General features: G+C 40.8%; 1 protein-coding gene across 1 annotated transcript in view; it reads right to left on the bottom strand.

Moving 5' to 3' along the window:
- Positions 1 to 22325, bottom strand: part of LOC126175155 (zinc carboxypeptidase-like) — a 41670-nt gene extending 19345 nt beyond the window's left edge. Inside the window, exons 1-5 of the mRNA XM_049921732.1 lie at positions 22297 to 22325; positions 17925 to 18087; positions 13225 to 13361; positions 4556 to 4631; positions 2549 to 2693 (exon numbers count right to left, since the gene is read on the bottom strand). Coding sequence (XP_049777689.1) covers positions 2549 to 2693; positions 4556 to 4631; positions 13225 to 13361; positions 17925 to 18080 — 514 coding nt within the window. The 5' untranslated portion in view covers positions 18081 to 18087; positions 22297 to 22325. The remainder of the gene's footprint in view (positions 1 to 2548; positions 2694 to 4555; positions 4632 to 13224; positions 13362 to 17924; positions 18088 to 22296) is intronic.
- Between the last annotated feature and the right edge of the window lie 447 nt (positions 22326 to 22772).

A 22772-nucleotide genomic window follows, 5' to 3' on the forward strand; every position in this document is an offset into this window, starting at 1 on the left:
GTCTTATCGCGGCGTTCACTAAAGGGGAATATCGCTGCACGGTTCTGGTGGAAAGGGGAAACGAATATTCGTTTCTGTGGCATGCACGTCCTTTTAATTTCTGGTACGTATTTCGAAACATACCGTCCTGAAACTGCTTAGAGATGTGAAAGACGTTCTGTACTTGTTCATCTATACTCCGTAAGCCACTTTACGGTGAACATTCAATCTCTCCTCACAGGTGATGGCGAACCCTGTAAATGTTTTGCTGCTTGCCATGGAGATATGCCATAGACGTCAAATGAAGTAATCAACAGAAAACACGCGTGAAGACTATGTTTTGTGCGACAAGGTTGTTAAACTTCTAGACGAGCATGTAAATGGCGCAGACATGTGGCTAGAAACAACTGAAACACTCGATATTGCAGACTGTGAATCTACAGACGGCGAAGACACCGACGAAAGTTGCACTCATGAAGACTCTTTGAGTGATAGTGCTACGTATCATCATCAATCATCTCCGAAAGTAACACCAGCTACTACAATTACCTTATCAGACAAAGAAAAAGCGGTGACGTATTGGTTGAGCGAAAGTGGTAAGAAACGCCTACGTGTCAGTACTGTTCAAAATAAGTATCGCTTTGTCCGTTCTGAACGTGAACTGTGTAGATGGAAAAAGGAAGTCGCTGGACGACGTAAGAGTCGACTGGACATTGCGACGGAGATAAATGCGCGACTTTTTGAGCTATTTACCGATGTCAGACAACAGTCATTTAGTGTCAGCGATACAACTTTGCGTGATTGGGCGTTAGAGATTGCCAACGCGGTAGGCGCTAAAGAATTTACAGCTTCTCAAAGTTGGATCAGTCGCATAGAAGATCACATAAAATTGTGCCAAGAAAAATAACAATATTTGTATCGAGAAACAGGTCGCAAAATGAAGTTACACAAATCGAAATGACAGAAGCTTTTCTTTCGAATGCAAAAAATAAGATCGCTGGTTTTAGTGAATCGTACGTGTACAATGCAGATCAGTCAGATTTACAAAAAGAAATGCGTGAGAAAAGGACACTGCCATTTAAAGGGGAAAAACATATTGAGGCGATTGCGCAGTCCACGACTGCACTCACCCATTCATGCACTATAATACCCATAATTAGTCTGGATGGTTCATTGCTGCCTAAACTATATGTGTGTCTTCAAGAACCAACTGGACGTTTTGGACCACGTGTCAAAAGAACAATGTTCTACGCAAAAATCTTGTGGTAGACGCATCGAAGTCTGGAAAAATGGGAAATGAAAACGTTACACTTTTCATGCGTCATGCTTTTCTTCCGTTCTGCGGGAACAAATCTCTTCTTCTTGTAGATTCGTGGTCAGGTCATAAAAGGTCTGATTAATTAAAAGCTGTATTTCGAGCCCACCCTGACAAAGAAGTAGAGAAACTTCAGATTCCACCCGGCACGACGAACGTAATTCAACCTTTAGAAAGCGAATTTTTCCGTCAGTGGAAGGCATTTTACAGAAAACTAACAGAGAAAATTATTGTGTGCAGATCACTGCAATTTCCTGTTTATCACCGTAACAATATTCTCAAGCTGCAATCAGTAGTACATTATCAATTTTCCTCCCCACGGTTTCAGAATTTGATTAAATATGCGTGGCACTCCTCGAAATATACTGATACTAGGCCTGATTCATTCCTAACACCAGCCCAATTTTGTCTACGGACATCTAACAACGTCTGTGATTCGCAGGGCTGTCATATGTCGTCTTTGCTTGTATGTTCTTGGTGCACAAAAAATCTATGTTTTGAACATTGTATCAATATTTCGCATTTTTGCGATAATTACAAGAAATAAAATTAGGACGTGTTCTAAACCGTATATTTATTTGTGTCTATTTCATAGCTATTTGGAAAGAATGTTGTAGATAACATATCAGCCATATTTGTCAACAAATGTTTAATTATCATACGATCGCTTTCACTGGGGGAATCAGCTCTCTCACTGCTGTAGCAAGAGAGCGGCGCGTAGCTAACGCCACCTTGTCCCTAGATGGCGTTGGTATAACGTAGCGAGAGAGGTCAGGGTTGTACAAGAGGCAGTTATAAGCGCGGAAACCATGTGACAATAATGTCTTACTTCATAAAATTGTTTACAGACTTCCAGGTCATGTCAGCAGCTAAAATTCTGCATACAGACTTCTTCCAATGTTAACCCACAGCGATAAAAAAAGCAACAAAGGTTTCGACATGACAAGTCTGACCATTCCCTTGTAAGCTTCGATTAACTCATCAGAAGGGTAACACGCAAGATATGAAGTACGTGTTCGCTTGACGATGCAGGTTTCCGTGGAGAGCGGCGTGAACATCAAGTACGGCTAGCCTCGGTGGCGCCAGTTTCCACGGTGAGTAGAGAACATGGCAAAGCAAAGCAAAAATGGCGAGTACAATTATGGGTGGTCAGTATGAGGGACCCTACTAAAATTCTAACAAATGTGATTAAGCATTAACGATCGGATCGTAAATACTGCATGAAAAATTGACGTGACGCCTGTGTTTACTCACCTCCCTCGATGACGACTGCGGGGTTGCCGGTGCCGTAAGAAATTTTGACTCCGCGGATTTCGCGGCCCTCGTAGCTGCTGCCACCCACAACTGTTGTCACGACGCTCGGGTATGAAGCGGCCAATGAGTCAAGCCATGCGTAAATCTGCAGGGGAAAGCAGTACAATAATAGCAGGCATCTGTGTTTGTGGAGATGAGAAGTATTTGTTGTGGGGAAAGTGAAGGAGGAGAAACTGGAGGTAACTGAGGATGGGCACATTAAACGGAGAGGCAAAAATTACGGAATGAAAATGTGAGACTGAAGAGGTGACATAGGAACATCTAACTAAACAATGTGTGCAAAGGAAAACGTGTACAGTACGTCAGGTGGGATTGTGTAAGTTAAGTGATGCATGTTAGGCGAACAGGTAGCCAGTATCAAAGTGAAAGTACCGAATAAATTGGAGAACGAGATGGTAATGAGCGAAATAGAATAACGACAATAAAGGAACCCGCTTTAAAATGATAGGATGCGAACAGTTATCCTCTTGAAAACTCCTTTCTTTCCTATTGTTCACGTGTCCATGCTTCGTGAAACTGTATCAGTACGGTTAAAAACTCCTCAGTGCTTTAGATCGATAATCTAGTCACATTGTGTCCTTTCTACTTTTTAAATGCATAGAAAACGTTTAGTTGATAGTCGCACCGAGAAACTTTAATAAGTAATCTGCTAATGATATGTAATACCAAGGGCTAAGGTCCAATGCTCAACTACAATAGAGCAATAATGATTCAAAATATGTCATTCCATTGTCATACTACCAAATTAGCATTTAAGCTGAGGTTTTAACTGTGTGACAGTTCTGAGAGTACTATCCAGTACCTGTTAGTTTCTTCCCGTTTTTATTTGCGTTATGTATGCGGATGTACAACAAACGTTTCTCTTCATTAGTAGACGAAATAGATTTTTTTATAAAATACTTCTTTCTTATCCCACAACTGATTTGTACTGTATCACGTCTTTATTATTTACTTATTAATTTACATGAAGCTCAGCGTTGTGCTAACTATATTAGTCACGGTTTTGCAGCCGATTCTATGCCCTCGCCGCCTTTCTATGCGAGAACCAGCCAACCCAAGCAGTCATGTGCAGACTAAAAAATTTTAGAAACCAAATCATCTTCATCGCTGAAGACCACGGCACGTCATTCCATCCTCCGTGTGATCCTCTGACGGCATAAGGCGAGCGGTGCACGTCGATGCTGTGGAGTGATAGGAAGACGGGCCAGAGGTGTGCTTGATCGCAGTCCCACTGCTAATAGCTGGTTAGCCACAGTTTCCGTTGACACATCTGAACTTACAAGCCCTCTTATCTGTGCTGTAGTTGTTGTACAACCTGACACTGCCGCCCTTAAAATGTAACAATTCTGAAAGGCGTCTGTGTTGTGTGGATGTCCAGAATCTTGTCTATAGGTGTGAGAATATTCACATGCACGTTGCACAACTGACGCAGCATGTCCAACTTGTGTGGTAATTCTTCGAAAGGTACCTCTGCCATTCGGAGGGCCAGAGTTTGACCCCCTTCAAACACGCCCAGTTCCCTGTAGAAAGCACGAGTGCGTCTCCGTGGAACAGATCACTGTTTGCTTCACACGTTTGCACTACGCTGAGCCTCCTGGCTGTGAGTATTCCCTATTAAAGAATTGACATAAATGGCGCTCTGATAGCTGTTCCACTGCGCTATCTGTTGGCGGACGATGTTGGAACCATTATCAGTACGTACATATACTATCTTCCAGGTGGCATATGACGGTGTCGGACCAAAATCGACTCCGTCTTTCGTCTTTCCAGGTCTACTAATTTTTTTCGGACAGCAGGTGCATGCAACTTTATTGTAGCATGCTAAACTTGAAATTTGTGTAATTGTTTGCAAAGAAATAAAGTAGCATTCCCTGAGAATTTCTTAAATACATAAATACATCTTTGTCGTTTATTTTGCGACGTAGCCTACCGAAAGTATCGACTCACCTCATCCACAGTGTAGTAGTCGTCCCAACCAAAGGATGCCCTCGACTGCTTTGCAGGACGTTCAGCGTCAATAAGTCTGTAATAAGTGAGAGAACGTTAGTCGACATCAACATATAACGACTAAAGTATGACCAAAACCTAGCTGAAATTGAAATGACGACCATTATTCCACATTAATTTAATTATTTATTATAAAGTTCGAAGTGTCAATCGTGGTCGAACCTCTTTGTCCACCATCGGAGTCTAATATCTCTGGCAGACGCACGTCCACGAAACTCTCGCTAAGTTAAGTGATTAATATTGAAATAAGAGCTAATTTATTTAATATTACATTTTAGACTAGTGTATTTGTTTCTCCAGGTTATCTATTGAAGGTTTCGCTTTTATGAGCGTATTTAGATCGAAGAATAAGTGTTTCCTAAAGGCCGATAGACGTTAGTTTTTTTTGCATTTTAGCCGTAAATTTCTGGAAAGTGCAGATCGTTATTTTTTTACCTAGGCCTAGTGGTTCAAAGTTAAGTTAACTCGTGTCTGTCACGCAGAGTTTAGATAGTTAATTAAAATTTTCGAAAGTAAGTTTGAAAGTTTGTTTACATTAGCGTTTAGTTATGTATTAGTACAGGCTATGAAACTTCAGTGCTCTTGTGTCAAGTAATTCTCTGCATTTGTGTAAATTAAGTGTAAATTTTTCTATCAAATCATGTGTAATAAATTTGGTAATTGCCATAGAAATCTGAAGGAGGGGGTGTTCTGTGAAGGTTGTAGGTTAAGGTTACATTGGACCGTAGCGGCGAGAAAACGGGGGAAGATAATGAGGTTCTTCCATGGCAACGTAGGTTATGTAGAAAGGACATAAAAATCGCTGTACAGGAGGCAAAAATTTGTGTCCTTAAGGCTGAACTAGAAAACGCGTATTTGGAATTATCTAAGCTAAGAAGGGAAAAAGAAACGGGTTTCTGGGAAAAGGTAGCAAGCAAAGGGCGAGAAAGGGAATCTGTTGGAAAAACTTCAGAAATTCAGTTAGTAAATCAGTTTGGCTTGCTATCTGAAGTAGTGGAGGAAGGGCCTCATCAAGATGTAGTTGAATGTCGGTTGGAGCAGAAAAGAAAAGACAAGTCGGAATCAAATCAGAATAGAAAAAGAATTCTGCTTCTAGGTAGCAGTCATAGCAAGGGTGTAGCCAGCAGCTTCAGGAGAAATAAGGTGAAGGGTACCAGGTCACAAGTTATGTGAAACAGAGTGCTAGCCTTAGCCAAGTGACAGGAAACTTAGGTCAGCTTTGCAGGGATTTTGAGAAGGAATATCAGGTAATTACAGTTGGGGGAGCAGGAAACAGCCTGGCTATGAATCCAAGATATAGTTTTAGGTGTGACCTGAATAAAATAGGAGCAGAAACTGGGCACTTAAATGTGGGGTTTGTGGAGGTCTTTCAGCATCATGATCGACCCTGGGTAAATACTGCTTAAGGCATGTTAACACAGAGCTGAACAGGTTTCTCCAGACACCGGCAAAATCTCACATAAGTGTTGTTTCAGTTGATGCTGTTGGTAGGTGGGGATACACTACACATGGCCTGCACCTAAATAGGAAGGGGAAAGATAGTTAGCTTCTCTATTAGCAAATACTGTAAGGGGACCACAGTCACACATGGGACCATCCCTGTGGTTAATGGGACCAGGCAGACAGATTTTTTAGGTTAAAGCCAAAGTCCAGAGAGACAATAGTCAAGAAAAATAGAATAAAAGAAGCTTCATGTACAGTGAACAGGGATGATTCTACAAGTAGAATCAGTTTCCTTCATCAAAATAGCAGGGGAATAAAAAATAACGTAGATGAGCTGTTAGTGTGTTCAGATGATCTCAGAAATAAGAATAAGATTGATATATTTTGTCGGTGTGAACACCATGTAACTGTGATGATGGAAAGTGTCTGTATGAATGGGTATCATTTAGCATCTTACATTTGCAGATCTAGCATGGATAAAGGACGAGTTTCCATTTACGCCAAACAAGGGTACAAGAACAAAACTGTAGAAATAAGTACATTTTGAGTCGATCATCACTGTGAGCTTTGTGTTGTGAACTACAACTGCGTAATGTAGTGTCGATATTAGCAACAGTGTACAGGTCCCCATTAGGAGATTGGGACCTATTCATAAAGAAGTTTGAGTCCCAATTATGCTGTCTGTCAGACAAAAAGAAGAAGATATTAATATTTGGTGATTTCAGTGTAAACTTTGTAGGAAATTCTGATAGGAAAAGTGAACTAGAAGTGTTATTAATGACATATAACTTACAATCAGTGATCAATTTCCCTACACATATAGCTCAAGGCAGTACCACTCTAATAGATAATGCATTTGCACAGCAAGAGGATTTAAATCTAACATATGCTTTCCCTGTGATAAAGGGATCGTCAGACCATGACCCACAGCTGATTAACTTACAAAAACTAGCAGGGTGAACAGTTCAGAAACTTTTAAGGAAAAGTGTAAGGCTGGTCAACCTGATATCTATAGAGAACATCAGAGAAAGTTTAAGAAATGTTAATTGGGGAGATGCATATAATGACCCAAATGCTAATTATAAATACAGTGTATTTCCTGATATATTTATATCCCTTTTTCAACATTGTTGTCCCCAAAAAATTACTAAATGTAACACCAAACAGTCTTCAATGAAAATTTGGATTACTACAGATATTGAAGAGTCTTCCAAAAGTAAAAGAAAATTGTGTGAGACAACAAGAATTAGTGAAGACACAGAAGTAATTTTACACTATAAAAATTATTATAACATACTGAGAAATGTTGTCAGAAAATCAAAAGATATGTATATTGGAGATGAAATTAAGAACTGAGGAAATAAAATGAAATCAGTGCATAATGTTGTAAGAAGAGAGACAGGAAAAGTAGCCACTGGGATAGATAGTATTACTATTAAAGAGAATGAGACCATCTTAACCAAGAGAACACAAGTAGCTAACGTATTAAAAACCACTAAGTGTAGGTGAAAAACTTTGTTAGAATACTTCAAAAGAAAAAGCCAAGCAGTACATGGAAGATTCAGTTTTGAGAAATTGTAGTCAAATTAATTTTCATCTAAGAATCTCTTGTGAAATAAGGAAAATCATTAAATCTTTGTGAAATAAATGTTCTGTTTCAGTAAGATATTAAAACAATGTGGAGCAGTTACAGCTGATGTTATGAGTCACATCTGTAATGCTGCACTAACTCAAGGTACTTTCCCAGACAGGTTAAAAGAATCCATTGTCAAGCCTCTCTACAAAAGAGGGGACACTACAGATGTCAATAATTACCGACCAGTATCCTTGCTTACAGCATTTTCAAAAATTGTCGAAAACGTAACGTACTCAAGAGTGGTTAGCCATCTCAACAGCAATGGAATACTTAGTGAATCACATTTCGGGTTTCAAAATTGCTGTTCCACTGAGGCAGCAATACACAGTTTTACTGCCAAAATAATAGAGTCTTTAAATAGTAAAATGTCACCAATAGGAATTTTCTGTGACTTATCCAAAGCATTTGATTGTGTGAACCATGACATTATGTTACAGAAATTACAATTCCATGGTATAAATGGAATAGATTACGAGTGGTTTAAGTCATATTTACAGAGGAGGAAGAAAAAGTTTCTTTATATGATTTAAGTGATTTAAGGAAGTTTCCCACTTCATCTAACTGGAGTGAAATTGCAATAGATTTTCCTCCAGCTTCGATTATGGGTCTCCTTCTGTTCTAAATATATGAGAATGGCCTCCCTTTTTATCTGAGGCAAGAATTTAAACTGATACTGTTTGCTGATGATACAAGCATCATTATTAATCCAGTGAAAGAAACTCCAATAGAAAATGATTCAAATAATGACTTTGGAAAAGTTATTGATTGGTTTCCTGCGAATGGGCTTGCTCTGAACTTTGAACAGATACAGGACATCCAATTTTCTACTGCAAGGAGGACAATTAGTTCAATAAATATAACACATCAACAGAAGTCAGTAGCCAGGGTAGACAATACTAAGTTTTTGGGTGTACTTATAGATGAGAATCCTAATTGCAAAATTCAAATTTTGGATCTTCTAAAGCGACTATGTTCAGCAAATTCTGCAATCAGAATAATTGCTAATTTTGAGGATTCAGAAATTAGCAAGCTAAAATACGCTACAAGATCAAAAGTATCCGAACACCCCCAAAAACATACTTTTTCATATTAGGTGCATTGTGCTGCCACCTACTGCCAGGTACTCCACACCAGCGACCTTAGTAGTCATTAGACATTCTCAGAGAGCAGAATGGGGGGCTCCACAGAACTCACGGACTTTGAACGTGGTCAGGTGATTGGTTGTCACTTGTTTCATACGTCTGCACGTGAGATTTCCAAACTCCTGAACATCCCTCGGTCCACTGTTTCCGATATGATAGTAAAGTGAAACGTGTGGGGACACGTACAGCACAAAAGCGTACAGGTCGACCTCGTCTGTTGACTGACAGTTGAGGAGGGTCATAATGTGTAATAGGCAGACATCTATGCAGGCCGTCACACAGGAATTCCAAACTGCACCAGGATCCATTGCAAGTACTATGACACTTAGGCGGGATGTGAGGAAACTTGGATTTCATGGTCGAGCGGCTGCTCATAAGCCACACATCACGCCGGTAAATGCCAAACGACGCCTCGCTTGGTGTAACAAGTGTAATCACTGAACGATTGAACAGTGGAAAAACGTTGTGTGGAGTGACGAATCACGGTACACTATGTAGTGATCCGAAGGCACGGTGTGGGTATGGTGAATGCCCGGTGAACGTCATCTGCCAACGTGTGCAGTGCCAACAGTGAAATTCGGAGGCGGTGGCGTTATGGTGTGGTCGTGTTTTTTATGGAGGGGGCTTGGACCCCTTGTTGTTTTGAATGGCACTATCACAGCACAGGCCTACAATGACGTTACGTTCTTGCTTCCCGCTGCTGAAGAGCAATTCGGGAATGGCGACTGCATTTTTCAACACGATCGAACACCTGTTCATAATGCACGGCCTATGGCAGAGTGGTTACACAACAATAACATCCCTGTAATGGACTGGCCTGTACAGAGTCCTGACTTGAATCCTGAACACCTTTGGGACATTTTGGAACGCCAACATCGTGCCAGGCCTCACCGACTGACATCGATACCTCTCCTTAGTACAGCACTCTGTGAAAAATGGGCTGCCATTCGCCAAGAAACCTTCAAGCACCTGATTGAACGTGTGCCTGCGAGAGTAGAAGCTGTCATCAAGGCTAAGGGTGGGCCAACACCTTATTGAATTCCAGCATTACCGATAGAGGGCGCCAGAACTTGTAAGTCTTCTCAGCCAGGTGTCTGGATACTTTTGATCACATAGTATACTTTCATATTTTCCCTCTCTGATGTCATACGGAATAATATTTTGGAGTAACTCAACACTTAGGCAAAAAGTATTCACTGCTCAAAAGAAAGTGGTTAGAGTAATGTGTGGAGCCCATGGCCACACATCTTGTAGGCATCTGTTTAAGAGATACCTCACAGTACATTTACTCAGCAATAAAATTTGTTCTCAGCAACATGGACTAGTTTAAAAACAACAGTGGCAGTCATGATTATAATATCAGCAGAAAGGAAGACTTGCACTATCTTGTACTTAACCTATGTTTCGCACAGAAAGGGGTAAAATACGCTGCCGTAAAACTTTTCGATAAATTACCAGATGAAATAAAATGTCTGACAAACAGCAGTAATAGTTTTAAAAATAAATTGAAATCATATCTCCTTGATAACTCCTTATATACCACAGATGAATTCTTGAATAGGAATAAATAAATCTATAAGTACAATATAAGCATTTTGTGCGATTTAAGGGGGTAGGTAATAAAAATTTTAGCTTCTTAAAAAACAAGAAAACTTTATTCATGTGTACATTTCTTATGCACTTGACACGCCCCACAACATAACGGTTACCGTGAGCTTGATCAATGGAACTCATATCTAAGTAACTTTCTAGCGACTCCCGGTACGTCATCCTCGTGAAGGAGATGAGTTTCGCAGTCAATTCTTGGCAGTAGATGAGTGGTAGCTGGGCCATTGCAAAGGATAATTGGCTGAGAGGTCACATTCATCCTCTCCACTTATGAAAATCTACAAAACGCAGCAGTCAACTGAGACAGTCTTCCTGACAATGTTTTGCGTAGTCGAATATCCTGCATAGAGTCAATTTTTGAAGGGAGGGGGAGAGAGGGAAATATAAAGATGAATAGGACCTATTGGAAGAGACTAGAAAAAGTGAAAGAGCAATTTGAGAATAAAGAAGGCTTTTTTCACTAGCGGAATACCTATTTTCCGTCATCCCCGCTACTGTCAGACACTGCTGCCTTGTTTCCGCATGTTTCGTGTTCACTTTGTCCGACACGTGAGAACGAACTTCGGTAAATGATGGTCTTCCACTTGTAAGGATTTTTGATGTCATACTACGATTCAAAATATCATTTGTATTTCTTTTCTACAGTGGACATTGAGAGCTCTTCTAATAGTTTCCCAAGTTCTTGAATAGTTACCTAGTTTGTTTTAAGGATTCCAGCTGCAGTTACACGTGTTGCAGCGTCTGAGGATATGAAATGTGCTATTTTTTTTCCAGTGCACCATTATCTAACCATATTGTGGAGTTTATTATACGTTTCCCTTAGGGTACCATAATTTCAGCTTTAGTTATTGATACCTCACAATTACCGCTTACTGTTGGATTAATGATCACTTGACCCGATAGTTGTAGAACGATTGCAGAGGCCGTTAATATATTCTTATCATCAACATCGAACTACACCAGTTATAAAAACGTACAAGCCGCAATAGTCGACTGATGGCTGACAATGTTTTTTGATGCTGGGGATCCTATACAGGAGCATTTTTTTGGTTGTGTGTGTGGAAAGTGGGGGGAGGGGGAAGGACAGAACAAGAGAGATATAGAGAGGCAAAAATTCTGTCCTGTATTCAATGGCTTATATGGTCTTCACAAACTGAACTCTCAAACCCGCTCAGCTTAAAAGACAGATGTGTGACTCAGAGCCAGTTCAAAGAAAACCAGAGCATGGATACTACTAACTGTAAGTGTACCCTTAGCTATTTACCATCTAATGTGCAAATCATATTGCTGTTCTCTCCGATTTCCATACAGCTGAATATACGAGATGCCTTCGGATTCTCAAAGTTTCGAGTAGGGCTGCATCTTCAGAGCGTGACGTTCTTTGCCGTGTTACTAGCAAATGTCAATTCCATTAAAAAAAAAGAGCATTTCTAAAGTATCCGCATTTATTGTCAATAGTAAGTACATATTACAAAGTGTAAGTGTTAGAATAATTTGCGATTAATAAAAACAAGTTTTAGTATTATAGTGTAAGGAAATGTTCTTCTTTTCCTCTACCCATCTCCCACCCATTAAATTAATACCAGATGCTGCGTAAGCTCTTGAGCGACGTCAGACGGCACCAGTCTCTAGTGTCCTATTACATAATTCAAACAGCGACATTACACTCGTAATTCACTGTATCACAAAGTAACACTAGGAGTGCTATAAGCCAGGAACTATTTATTTAACACGAAGTATATTCGCCTCAAGACACAAATTGAACTACAGACTTGTTCCAGTGACGGAAGGTCAGCATTTCAACGTTTGTGAGAGTTTAAACTTACAGGGAAGAGTGCCGAACCAGGAAACTTGCTGTGGCGGATGAGCTTTTTGAGTTAGCTCATCCCAGCACGTATCTCCATCTGAAAGTGACCTTCCATTTAGATATAAAATCAGGTGAGAACTTCCTGTCGTTGCTGCAACAGTGATGCTGCTTGCAGAAGGATAACTGTCGTAGATTTTAAAAGCAGCTTCGCATAGTTATCGTTGAAGTTTCGAATATGGGCCGCGAAGCCCATATCATAATGTGACTTCAGAATTCAATACCGAAGTGAGAAAACTAATTTTATCAAATAAACATACAGAATGAGCAGTACGAGTGAGATTTTTTTCAAGCTGGTATAGGTCAAAAACATTATGTGAATTCAAACAAACGAATCATTTTCCAAAGCTTCCAATCACTGCGTGCCTTCATCCTAGCGACAGTCAACTTCACCCTAGATATAAGTTGGACCACCAGCGATAGTGCTTCAGCGCTCTGAAGCTCAGCGTAAGCAATGCTAACAGGCAGGAAGACCGGGAAACAATGAGGATGATGGAGAACACCTTATTATGTGCTTTGCAGCTCCCAGATATTATACTAATTGGGGTTCGATTTCTCTCTGTTCTGATAACTGCAATGTGAAACTGAGAGAATTATACACAGATAAAACATGCTGTCTAAATTGAACACCCTGACTGTCTTTTAACGGAATTTTTTATTATATTTTACGGCTTCGGGCCACACAAATAATTTAAGTACCGGTTCGAATTATCAGCAAGTCGTGTTCGAATGATTTGAATACGTTTTAGAGTAACTTTAAGGAGACATCAAATGACGCATTCATATCGTCTGATAATGATTGCTAACAAGACTAAAGCGGTATGCTTATATTAAGCTCCAAAACACTTTGTGAACTGTGAGAGCAAACTAAAATTCAAAAATGTGTAACTCAGTATCATTGGTGATGGGCACTTACTTTTGCACGTCTTCTACGTAGACAGAAGACTTCATACCCTTCTTTTCGAGCGCTTCCAGGAAGTTGTTCTGCATTTCCGGCGATACCATGATGTCTGCCGTCCTGTTGACGACTCTGGCATCCTTCCAGAAAAGGATCTGTTTTGGAACAAAAATCACCAATTGTGTAACTCATTTTGTAAAAACTATAGATATCACCATGGCTTTTACCATAAAATTTACTGTCGTTTATATTGTGGAAGACAGCTTGTTGGCAGCTGCCTCACGTCTAGACTTGGCGAAGACCGAACATTCTGGAAGTAGAAGAAAAAGATGGCGGAACAGCAGCAGGCTTTCAGTGTTAGAGGATAGGCTGCTAGAGCACCGTCAAAAATCATGAAATTTTTCATCAGTCTTTGCTTTGCGACGTACATTCAATTCTATTAAAAATGTTTTATAAACTAAAGCAGACGAACCCTATCGCAAAATTTAAGGGAACGCTTGGACACTAAGAAATTTCGTGTTATCTCTAGCAATATTGTGTTCTACAAGCTGTGAAATTATCTTCGGTAGCTGGTTATTCACTGTTTGACTGTTGCTAAGGGACAGAGACATTATTGGACAGGAATAATCATAGGCGATGATGGATTACATGAAACACAGTACATACGTAATAGAGGTACAGCGGTATATTTATAACGAAAAACAGTTCAGATATAACCACATGGCAAAGCAGGATAACTGACATAAGTGACGTTCATGTTCTACACAGGTCAGACTCTTGACATAAAGGTCGATAACGGACTCTGAATGAGGAGCATGCCCTACTCGGGGACTAACGCACATTTCTCACCTGTTACTCATGTTGGCTAACAAGCTCTTCAAGAGTTCCTGAGGGTTATATTTTCACTCCTCTGTCCTGGCGGTTTTCGGTACTTGCGCAGTTCTCGGAGGGGATGGCTTCTAAGAGCATCTCAGGCACGCACTGTAGGGTTTAAGTCCACGGAGTACGCAGGCCATTCCGTACATTCAATATTTACACTTTCCAGTGTGTCCGACACCTCAACTGCCCAGAGTAAGAGGGCATTGTCGTCCATAAACGGAAAATTGGGACCTACCACACCCCTAAACAGACGGATACGATCCTCAATAATCTCCCTGCAATACCGCTGGCTGTAACGGTACCTCGCGCAAAGATACGCTGCGGCGTTTGACCGTGGTACATAATGCCTGCCCACACCATAACGCCTAGGCCATACCGATGACGTTCATGAACATTCTGTGGTGCGTAACGTGTTCCTATTTCTTTCTCTCCACACTAACTGGTGGGGACGAACATATGCCACAGTGAAGCGAGATTCATCGGAGAACATCACTTCGGACCACTGTAGCTGACGCCAATCAATACGCTCCCTACACCAAAAAACTCTTTCTAGACAATGGTGTGGTTGAAGTGAGATGCATTTAACAGGCTTCCGAGAATACTAATCAGTCTAATTTAATCGCCGCGAAATGGTTCTGGTAGAGTCGCATGTACCGGTAATGTTTGCAAGGTTTGCAGAGACCTGCTTAGCAGCGAGACGTCTGTTCCTTGACGGCACTAGGGCTACGTATCGATCCTTTTGCATTATGGTGGTTCGTAGACGACAACCAGCGTGTTTTAGCATAGCATTTCCACCTTCAACGGCCATTTTAATCGCTAGATGACACTTTTGGACACTCCAATTATTTTGACCACGGTAGCGACGATTTGACCGACCTCGAACCGTGAAACTGCCCGTCCACGTCGTAAGTATTTAAATGGTTTCTTGCAGATATGTTGCCGCACCACATGGAATGTCGCACTAATCAGTTCGGCAATAACATCCGTCAAACTATGTAATGCATAACTCTCGAATCCGTAGAGAGCGATCGTGCACAGACTTCCCTGCAATTAACAAGTCCCGATGTCTACATTTTCTTGTCCTATCATTGGTCGGGTGTTCCGTAGCAATTGTCGGTTGTTCTGTAGCAACTGTCAGTTGTTCCTTAGCAAGTCTCGGTTGTGCCTTAGCAGCTGTTCAGCAGTGTAGCCGTTTAGTGAAGTAAATCTTAGGTTTTGAGCACGTTTCCTGGCTACCAGATACATAGCTCAGCGTTGAGCAACTTCCTTTGTTTTTTCGGATGTTCACAGATCTCTTAAACTGTTTATGTGTTTGTTCAAAATGTTTACCTCAATTTAAGTTTTCCGAAATAACTGTAATGAAAAAAAGCAACATGCATAAGCTTAACAACTTTGAGAGGAAGGACAGAACTTGGTTATACCGACAGATGACAGGAAAAGCCGAAAAATTTAGTTTTATGAAAGAGAAAGGAAAGAGACGCGTTCTATTGCGTGCTAGCTGGCTATTTTTGCTACTGCCTCTTGTGTTTGAGGCACACGTTGTGAGGTACATATCTGTAAACTGTTCGGGTGCATCCAGAGATAATTTAATTACCACAGTATGACACTAAGAGGTTTTAGTGAAGGCTAGATTCGATGTGCGCACTGTAAGTCCATAGTTTTTCAACAACGGCTGCAGTTACTGGCATCATTGAGGCACCAGCTCCAGTGGCTGATCAGCGTATGCATTGCTGAAGCTGCAACTAATGCAAACCCGCCCACTAGAATAGTCGTCGTTGCAGCTGCAGATATTGACACGTTGCTCACTTGTTGTCATTGCCCAACAGCAGCCTCCAAGCGAATGTTTCATCTCAGCCTGGTAGTAAAGTGAGCGTTCCTTCTGAATTACCTGACAAATAATGCTGTTAGTAGAAATATACTTGATGTTTCAATGTCTCCGCACCAAACGTCTAGGAATGATAGATTGCATCCTAGGGAACAACTTCTGTTAGAGGCAGAATGTTCGCTGATGCTTCCTGGCGATGCTAGCCATCTTTTATTATTGATTATGCCCCTGAGAGACGGGAGGGATTAGGCACTTTGCGAAGTGCTTATGCTATGTGTGTTGCCTATAATACAGTCATCTATTCCACATTAAACTGGGTAGGCCGTATTTCTAAAATATCTTTCACCCCTTAAAGACACTAATTCTTAAGATTTTCTTGTTGAAAATCATCTTAATCACTTTATCAATTTACGGAGGTAGTGTGTAGATGCAGCACACCTCACTAGTAGACGTCGAGCGGTTCTAGGCGCTTCAGTCCGGAACTGACCTGCTGCTACTGTCACAGGTTCGAATCCTGCCTCGGGCATGGGTGTGTGTGATGTCCTTAGATTAGTTAGGTTTAAGTAGTTCTAAGTCTAGGAGACTGATGACCTCAGATGTAAAGCCCCGTAGTGCTCAAAGCTATTTGAACCATTTTCAATGAAATCTCGTTGTCCCAAACACGGTGAATTATAAAAAAAGACTACTGGCATCGCTGAAAACCGTAAGCGAACGTTATGTCGCTAACACTTCATGTTCCCCATCACGTGATCTATCAACCCTGAAAATTTGATGCAAAGACTTTATATCTCCCTCTATAAACTCAATGATTCATTAGTACAGTTGCGTTCTTGTTGCTACCAGGAATGTCACATATTCCAAAATTTTAGATATCAAGGAAAAGTTGTTGTCAAAGTGACTCCATTTTTAAAAACAAAAGGAGCCCTGCAATTACATAACACTTCAAAGTAAATTTTATGTGCATTGTTTTACTGTATGAACTGAGATAATTGTAACTGCTGAAATATTTAGTGGGAACTCAGTTCTTTCATTTGAATCCTATAAAATCTTGTAACTGACAACATGTAATGTATAATTATATATCACTATCTACATATACTCAGTGTTAAAATCCTTTTTTTTTAATTCACATGTCTTAAATTCTTCGTTTATGAGGGATACGCGCGCTCTTGTGTGTGTGTGTGTGTGTGTGTGTGTGAGAGAGAGAGAGAGAGAGAGATATGTTCAAATCGTAGTTTGTGCGACATCATGCTGCAAGACTTGTAGTATTCACCATTACGTTAGCCAGATTCACCCAGTCAGGGTACAGATAGGTCACCCTTTCTCAGTCTTTCTATTTCAGGCCACTTTGGCGACATGTGTGTCATGAAGATAAGTGAATAAAATTTCAGAGCTAGAAGGAATCGAACCCAGGACCCTGCAATTGAGAGTCAGTGACTGACCACTAGATGTGGTGCTACGGATTTCTTATACTATACAGTCCTAAAAGATGACCCTTGTCCTAAACCACACCCATTCTGTAGAAATCTAACTCGTTCATCAGCTTGATGTCCAGTGTTTCATTTAAAAGATTGCAGGCAGCTACAGAACCAGTTTCTTCAAAAGGGCCATGTTTCTCTACTAAACCTCGGAGTGAATTAGTAGTGTCGGAAGGACTTCAGGTGGAAGTAATGTAAACAGAACTGCCAGTTACGCATTTACTGTCAGTGAATTGACATAATGCAGCTGGCAGCATTACTTGAAAGATCCTATTACCTTACAGTCGCATTCATTGACCCTCAATAATGAACAGAAGTGTTATTTCTAAGATATGGCTGTATGGCATCGTGGCTTTGTAAGTGAACAAATTCTTATTCTATGAATGATTCGAATAACAACGAATGGCTACGGCTGTGCACTACCATAAGCAGTAATAGCATGATAGGCTGATTTCAAAACTATAGTAAGTAAGTATGAGAACTGCGAGAACCGTGAAAGTATCTACCTGAAACTGACATCGGCAGAGGGTACTTACGTCATTGTGGTACTTGCCGGCGAGCGCGTTGAGGAACTGCACGTCGTGCTTGTTTTTCGGCGTCACGCGGTAGACGCGGTGGCCGTCGAAGCGCAGGGGCTCCCCGGCTGCCAGGGACAGGGCCGCCAACACCAACAACGCAACTCTCCACAGCATCCTGAAACTGGAACCAGTGTCCGTTGCTACACTGCGGCAATCTTTGTGGGGTTGTACGAGTGTGTTGCACTAAGGAACTCGGAACTCGCTGGAAGGACAGTAACATGAAAGGGTCTAATTTTAAGTTTTTACAAACGACCTCTGGACAGTGAAATTGTGGTGAAACATAACAATTGCTTAAAAAGTTGTCAGTTACTGTTGTTTCATAATTGGTCATTTGTTATTTTAGAAAATAATGGTACCTACATTATTGACCAAGTAGTATGATTACAGCCACCGTTTCAAGAAACAGTGTTGCGGAAAAACGAAAATTTCACTTTATTGTGTTTGTTGCATGATTTTTAACGATTTTAGTAACGCCTAACTCATTAGCGAAGAGTTAAATCGTTTCATTCTGATTTTGGTGCTCAATCTTCTTCAGAAAATACTGCTTATAATTGCTTTCAAGATTTTTGTTGGAGACGTGATTTCTGTTGTTTCATTTATCGATAACACCCCTCGCGCGTCTTTAAGTTGGCAACGGAATCGCAAGTTTCCGTCAGACGCCGATAGCAGTGGTGCGGGATCCGGTAGAGCCAGCAGTGCACGCCGGCTGAGCCGTGCCTCCAGCTGCCGCCGCGGTATAGGCTGGCTGACGGCAGCCACACAGCCCACTCGCGTTTCGAGCCTCTCCGCTGTCTGATGCTACGCAGACGCCGCCTAGTCGCGGCTCCGACACCATCGTCCCTCTTCCAGTGCAGGCAGCGTCTTCCTTTTTGACACCGGTTGCTGGACTCTTATTTCTTGCAGCGTCATTTGTAATGAGTCTTCGTCCGCTTGGAGAAATACGAGTTAAGAAAATGTTATGTTTACTGTTTTAATTTGTAATTTGTTCCCTAATCATTTCTACTCCTGTCCAGTTTTCCTACGACTACAGTTGCCGCACGACTTTTCAACCCACCTCGACTTACCACCGTGAAAGAAGTCGTACACAATATTTTCACAAGTGATGAATTTTGTGACGGTTTGTTGATCCAAAATACGTCCATGCTGTGTGCAACATGACTGCAGAGAATCAGAGGCACCCTTAGGCATATCGAAGACTGACGTTTATTCCATTTTACATCTCTTCCCACTGGATACTGGACAATATCATTGAAATTTGGAAACAGGCCTGTGTCAATCAGTGTAAGAAAACCCTCAGAATATTCGACTGAGGAAATGTAATATCTTTATTCATCATCGTAGCAGGAGAACATACGTGGATATATTCATTCTAATCCGAAACTACGTAGTTAATTAATTTTACGGCTATTCCAAGAGAAACCGAAAGCAATACTAGTGGTTCGTTCATTAAGCACTTGCAAGAATATTGTCGCCTGTTTCTTCCGTTAAATTCAAAATATCGCTATCCCTGCCTCAGAGACACGAGGAACAGTTAATCCTGAATCGTACACAACAATTTGTTTTCCACAAGTCGCCAAAGGGATCAAAAAAACAACTGAAAACGTGTTATCATTCTTCACGATCGCAATTCCACTTGTCACACAACACGTTGAGCAATTGATTATTTGACAGAGAAAAACATCGGATTACTCCTCATTGCCCCTATTTGCTTTATTAATTGTCTAACGATTCTTTTAATCGTCTTTTTGGGGTACCAACACCAAATTGGATTAAATGTTTCCTGAACCTATTTCAATACAATCAAAAAGGTAACTTAACAGTTTAAATGGAGAACATTTTGAAGCCCAATAGACGATTTCAGTCAAACAGGTGTTTTCCTCACTCTTTTTTTGTAAAAATTTTAAAGGGGGCTCGTATCGAGAAAGAGAGTTCCGTGTAATTTTTCTGATTTTCTCTCTGCGTCATGATGCACAGTGCTAACAAATGTTTCGACTACTGTTGCTGGCAGCTTTCATCAACATGTCTACTTGTCATGCGTAATAATAATTGTGCTTTTGGCCACATTTAACAATCATCAGGCAGCAATATAAAGTCTCCCTTCATATAGGAGAACAAATGTGGATATGATATTCGTTCTAATAGGAAACTAAGTAGTAATTAAATGTCTGGATGTTCAAAGATGAACCCAAATCAACAACATAGGTTCGTTCGTTAAAATATACGAAACACAATTTTTCAAGACCTTGGAGAAATTTTTTGCTATGCCTTCAACTAGTCTTGGAATCTTGGAATGCAAACCTTACATCACCAAAAATAACGTACAACATCTGGTTCAAAATGTGCAGTACATTCCATACATCCGTAAGACAGATTCATCAGGCAAATTGAGTACAACCGACGACAACATATTACATTTTAACAAAAAGTCTGCTGGTGTATGAAATTCTCTGTGATTCTACTTTTACTATCCTTCCAATGGCCTACAAGAAAAGGACGACAACTTGAAACTTTATGTTTTGATATACTAGCAGTTTCAATTTTACAGCTGAATTCAAACCGTCTGTAGTGAGAGTGCGTATACTACTCTCGACAAGCAATAAACGTTGATGGCGTTAAAAAGAGTGTCTATTCTGAAAACAATCATTAGTGTTTCATTATTTCTCAGTACTCTTTCAGATTAATATTCACTCCGTTTCAGTGTACAGCTTTGTTTTTAAAGCCATAAATGTTCGCTGCTTGTAGGGAGTGGTACACACATTCCCATTATAACTGGTTTGAATTCAACTGTAAATGGGTTACCATCAATACACAGTACCGTAAGAGTGCAAAGACGGAAAATATTAGTGGCCTAATAAACTCACTGGACAAAAAATTAGTCATCCCTTTGCGCCCGCACAGATGAATCGTTAAGCCTTTGCAGATGGTGCAGCGACCAAATCACGTTCTCACCCGGCCGTGCACTGCTTGTATGTGAACGTAACGCAGCGTCGATCAGCGTAACATTTATGTTTCACGCAGGCATGGCACTTATACATGAGTAAATGTAAGGAGGTAACAGAGTGTCAAAATGTGGCAATCGTATTTGGCTGCTCCCATGGACATATGGTGGGTGAAGTTTGCTGGATTTGTTGGTGTTTCATAATGGACTGTTCAGCATTTCTACAAGCAATTGTGCAACACGTATGGCCACGAAACACTGTGGCAAATTTATTTCACGGGTAGTGAATAAGAATCGGTTCCAGACTCGACGAGAATTACTGTATACATCGAATGAAGGTCCATCCCCACATTTTAATGAGAGAACATCGCGACGGAAACTGCATGCAATGAACATCTTAAGTCGGTCACCTCGCAAGAGGCCAATTACTCACACGGCCACTTAAAGACAACATCAAAGTTCATCGGGATGAAAGAATACATGACTAATATTATGAACACTCCCTCCACTGTTACATCTCTATTGGTGTGCAAAATCACCAGACTTGAATTCCATGGAAGTTCTGTGAGACACTTTGGAACAGCGGGCTAAACGCCGGCTTCAGCATCCCCGCAATTTGGAGGAACTGCGCGATCGAAATCTCCTCAGTGAGTAGCTCAACCCGGATGTGGCGTAGCCCCACGAACTTGTAGCCTCACTTTCTAAGCGAATTCGTGTGGTTATCAAGTTCAGGAGCAGAATTACGCGGTATTAAACAAACGTTTTGCTATGATGTCTCTAAGGCTGTTTACATTATTGTCCGGTATTGACTACGCGTAATACTAATTTCGTGTACATTCTGAGTTAAGCACAAGGATTTTAACCTGGTATCATTACCGGTAAGTTTGACGTCTTTCACATATACGAATGAGAAATGCTGTTATGTTCTGTAAGCATAGGTGTAAGCTGTTACGTTCTGTAAACGCTGGTGTAAGATAGTTTTTTTGACAATTTTGCTTTGTGCATAGGAGCATCTGATGATGGGGCTGACAGTTTTAAAATCGGCTATGCATTAAAGAAGTTACAAAACCTTCTTGCAGCCCGAGGGTATTTTATTTATAGCTTATGGTCAGGTTTGTATCCAAGTTGTTCCTACAATGGTGTTTTTTATGACCAAGCGATCATCAATGGATACAATCACTCTACAAATGGTGCCGGTATAAGATTATTAACAAACATACTAAGGCTTACGTTTTTGGTCAATGCTGTCATAAAAATACAATTGTTACTGTGACGAATACTGTCACTTTTATCAATAAATTCCGTATTTTAACGTAAAAGTAGAAACTTACTCCTGTAGATCTAGTTACTTTGCACTAACGAGAAGCTATGGCAGATCAAGTTCGTACTTACTGTAGTGTCAGGTCCGTGTGATAGCCAAATCTCAGCGCCGTGGTAGCTTTATAGTGGATGGCGCATCTTATCAAGACACCTGCGCGGCCAGCAGGCCACAGGGTCACCCGAGCACGTCCTCCTGTTATCTTCAAGTGCCGGTTTATCAGTCTCGAGCAATCACTTGATACACTCATTTTGAAATCAGTTCACAGACTATACACTGCGAGATACCAAGCAAGTGGGTTTATCCCTTAACTTCCCAGCGTGTCCATGCGGACACAGTTGTTGAATAGTTTTGTTCTTTCTTCATTATCAGCTTTCAATTGTTTTTAGCTGTGGCAATCAAGTATTCTTGTCGGAAAGGGTCTGAAATTTACGTTCATTGTTTTAACTCCTAATTGTTTCCGTGTACAATGTGACTGTGAGAGTCTGCGTTGTAGTAAGCAATGGAGCACACTGATGTGAAGTAAGTAATGTTCTATGACGAACTACTT

This window comes from Schistocerca cancellata, chromosome 3 (assembly GCF_023864275.1).
Source record: "Schistocerca cancellata isolate TAMUIC-IGC-003103 chromosome 3, iqSchCanc2.1, whole genome shotgun sequence".
Classification (NCBI taxonomy): domain Eukaryota; kingdom Metazoa; phylum Arthropoda; class Insecta; order Orthoptera; family Acrididae; genus Schistocerca; species Schistocerca cancellata.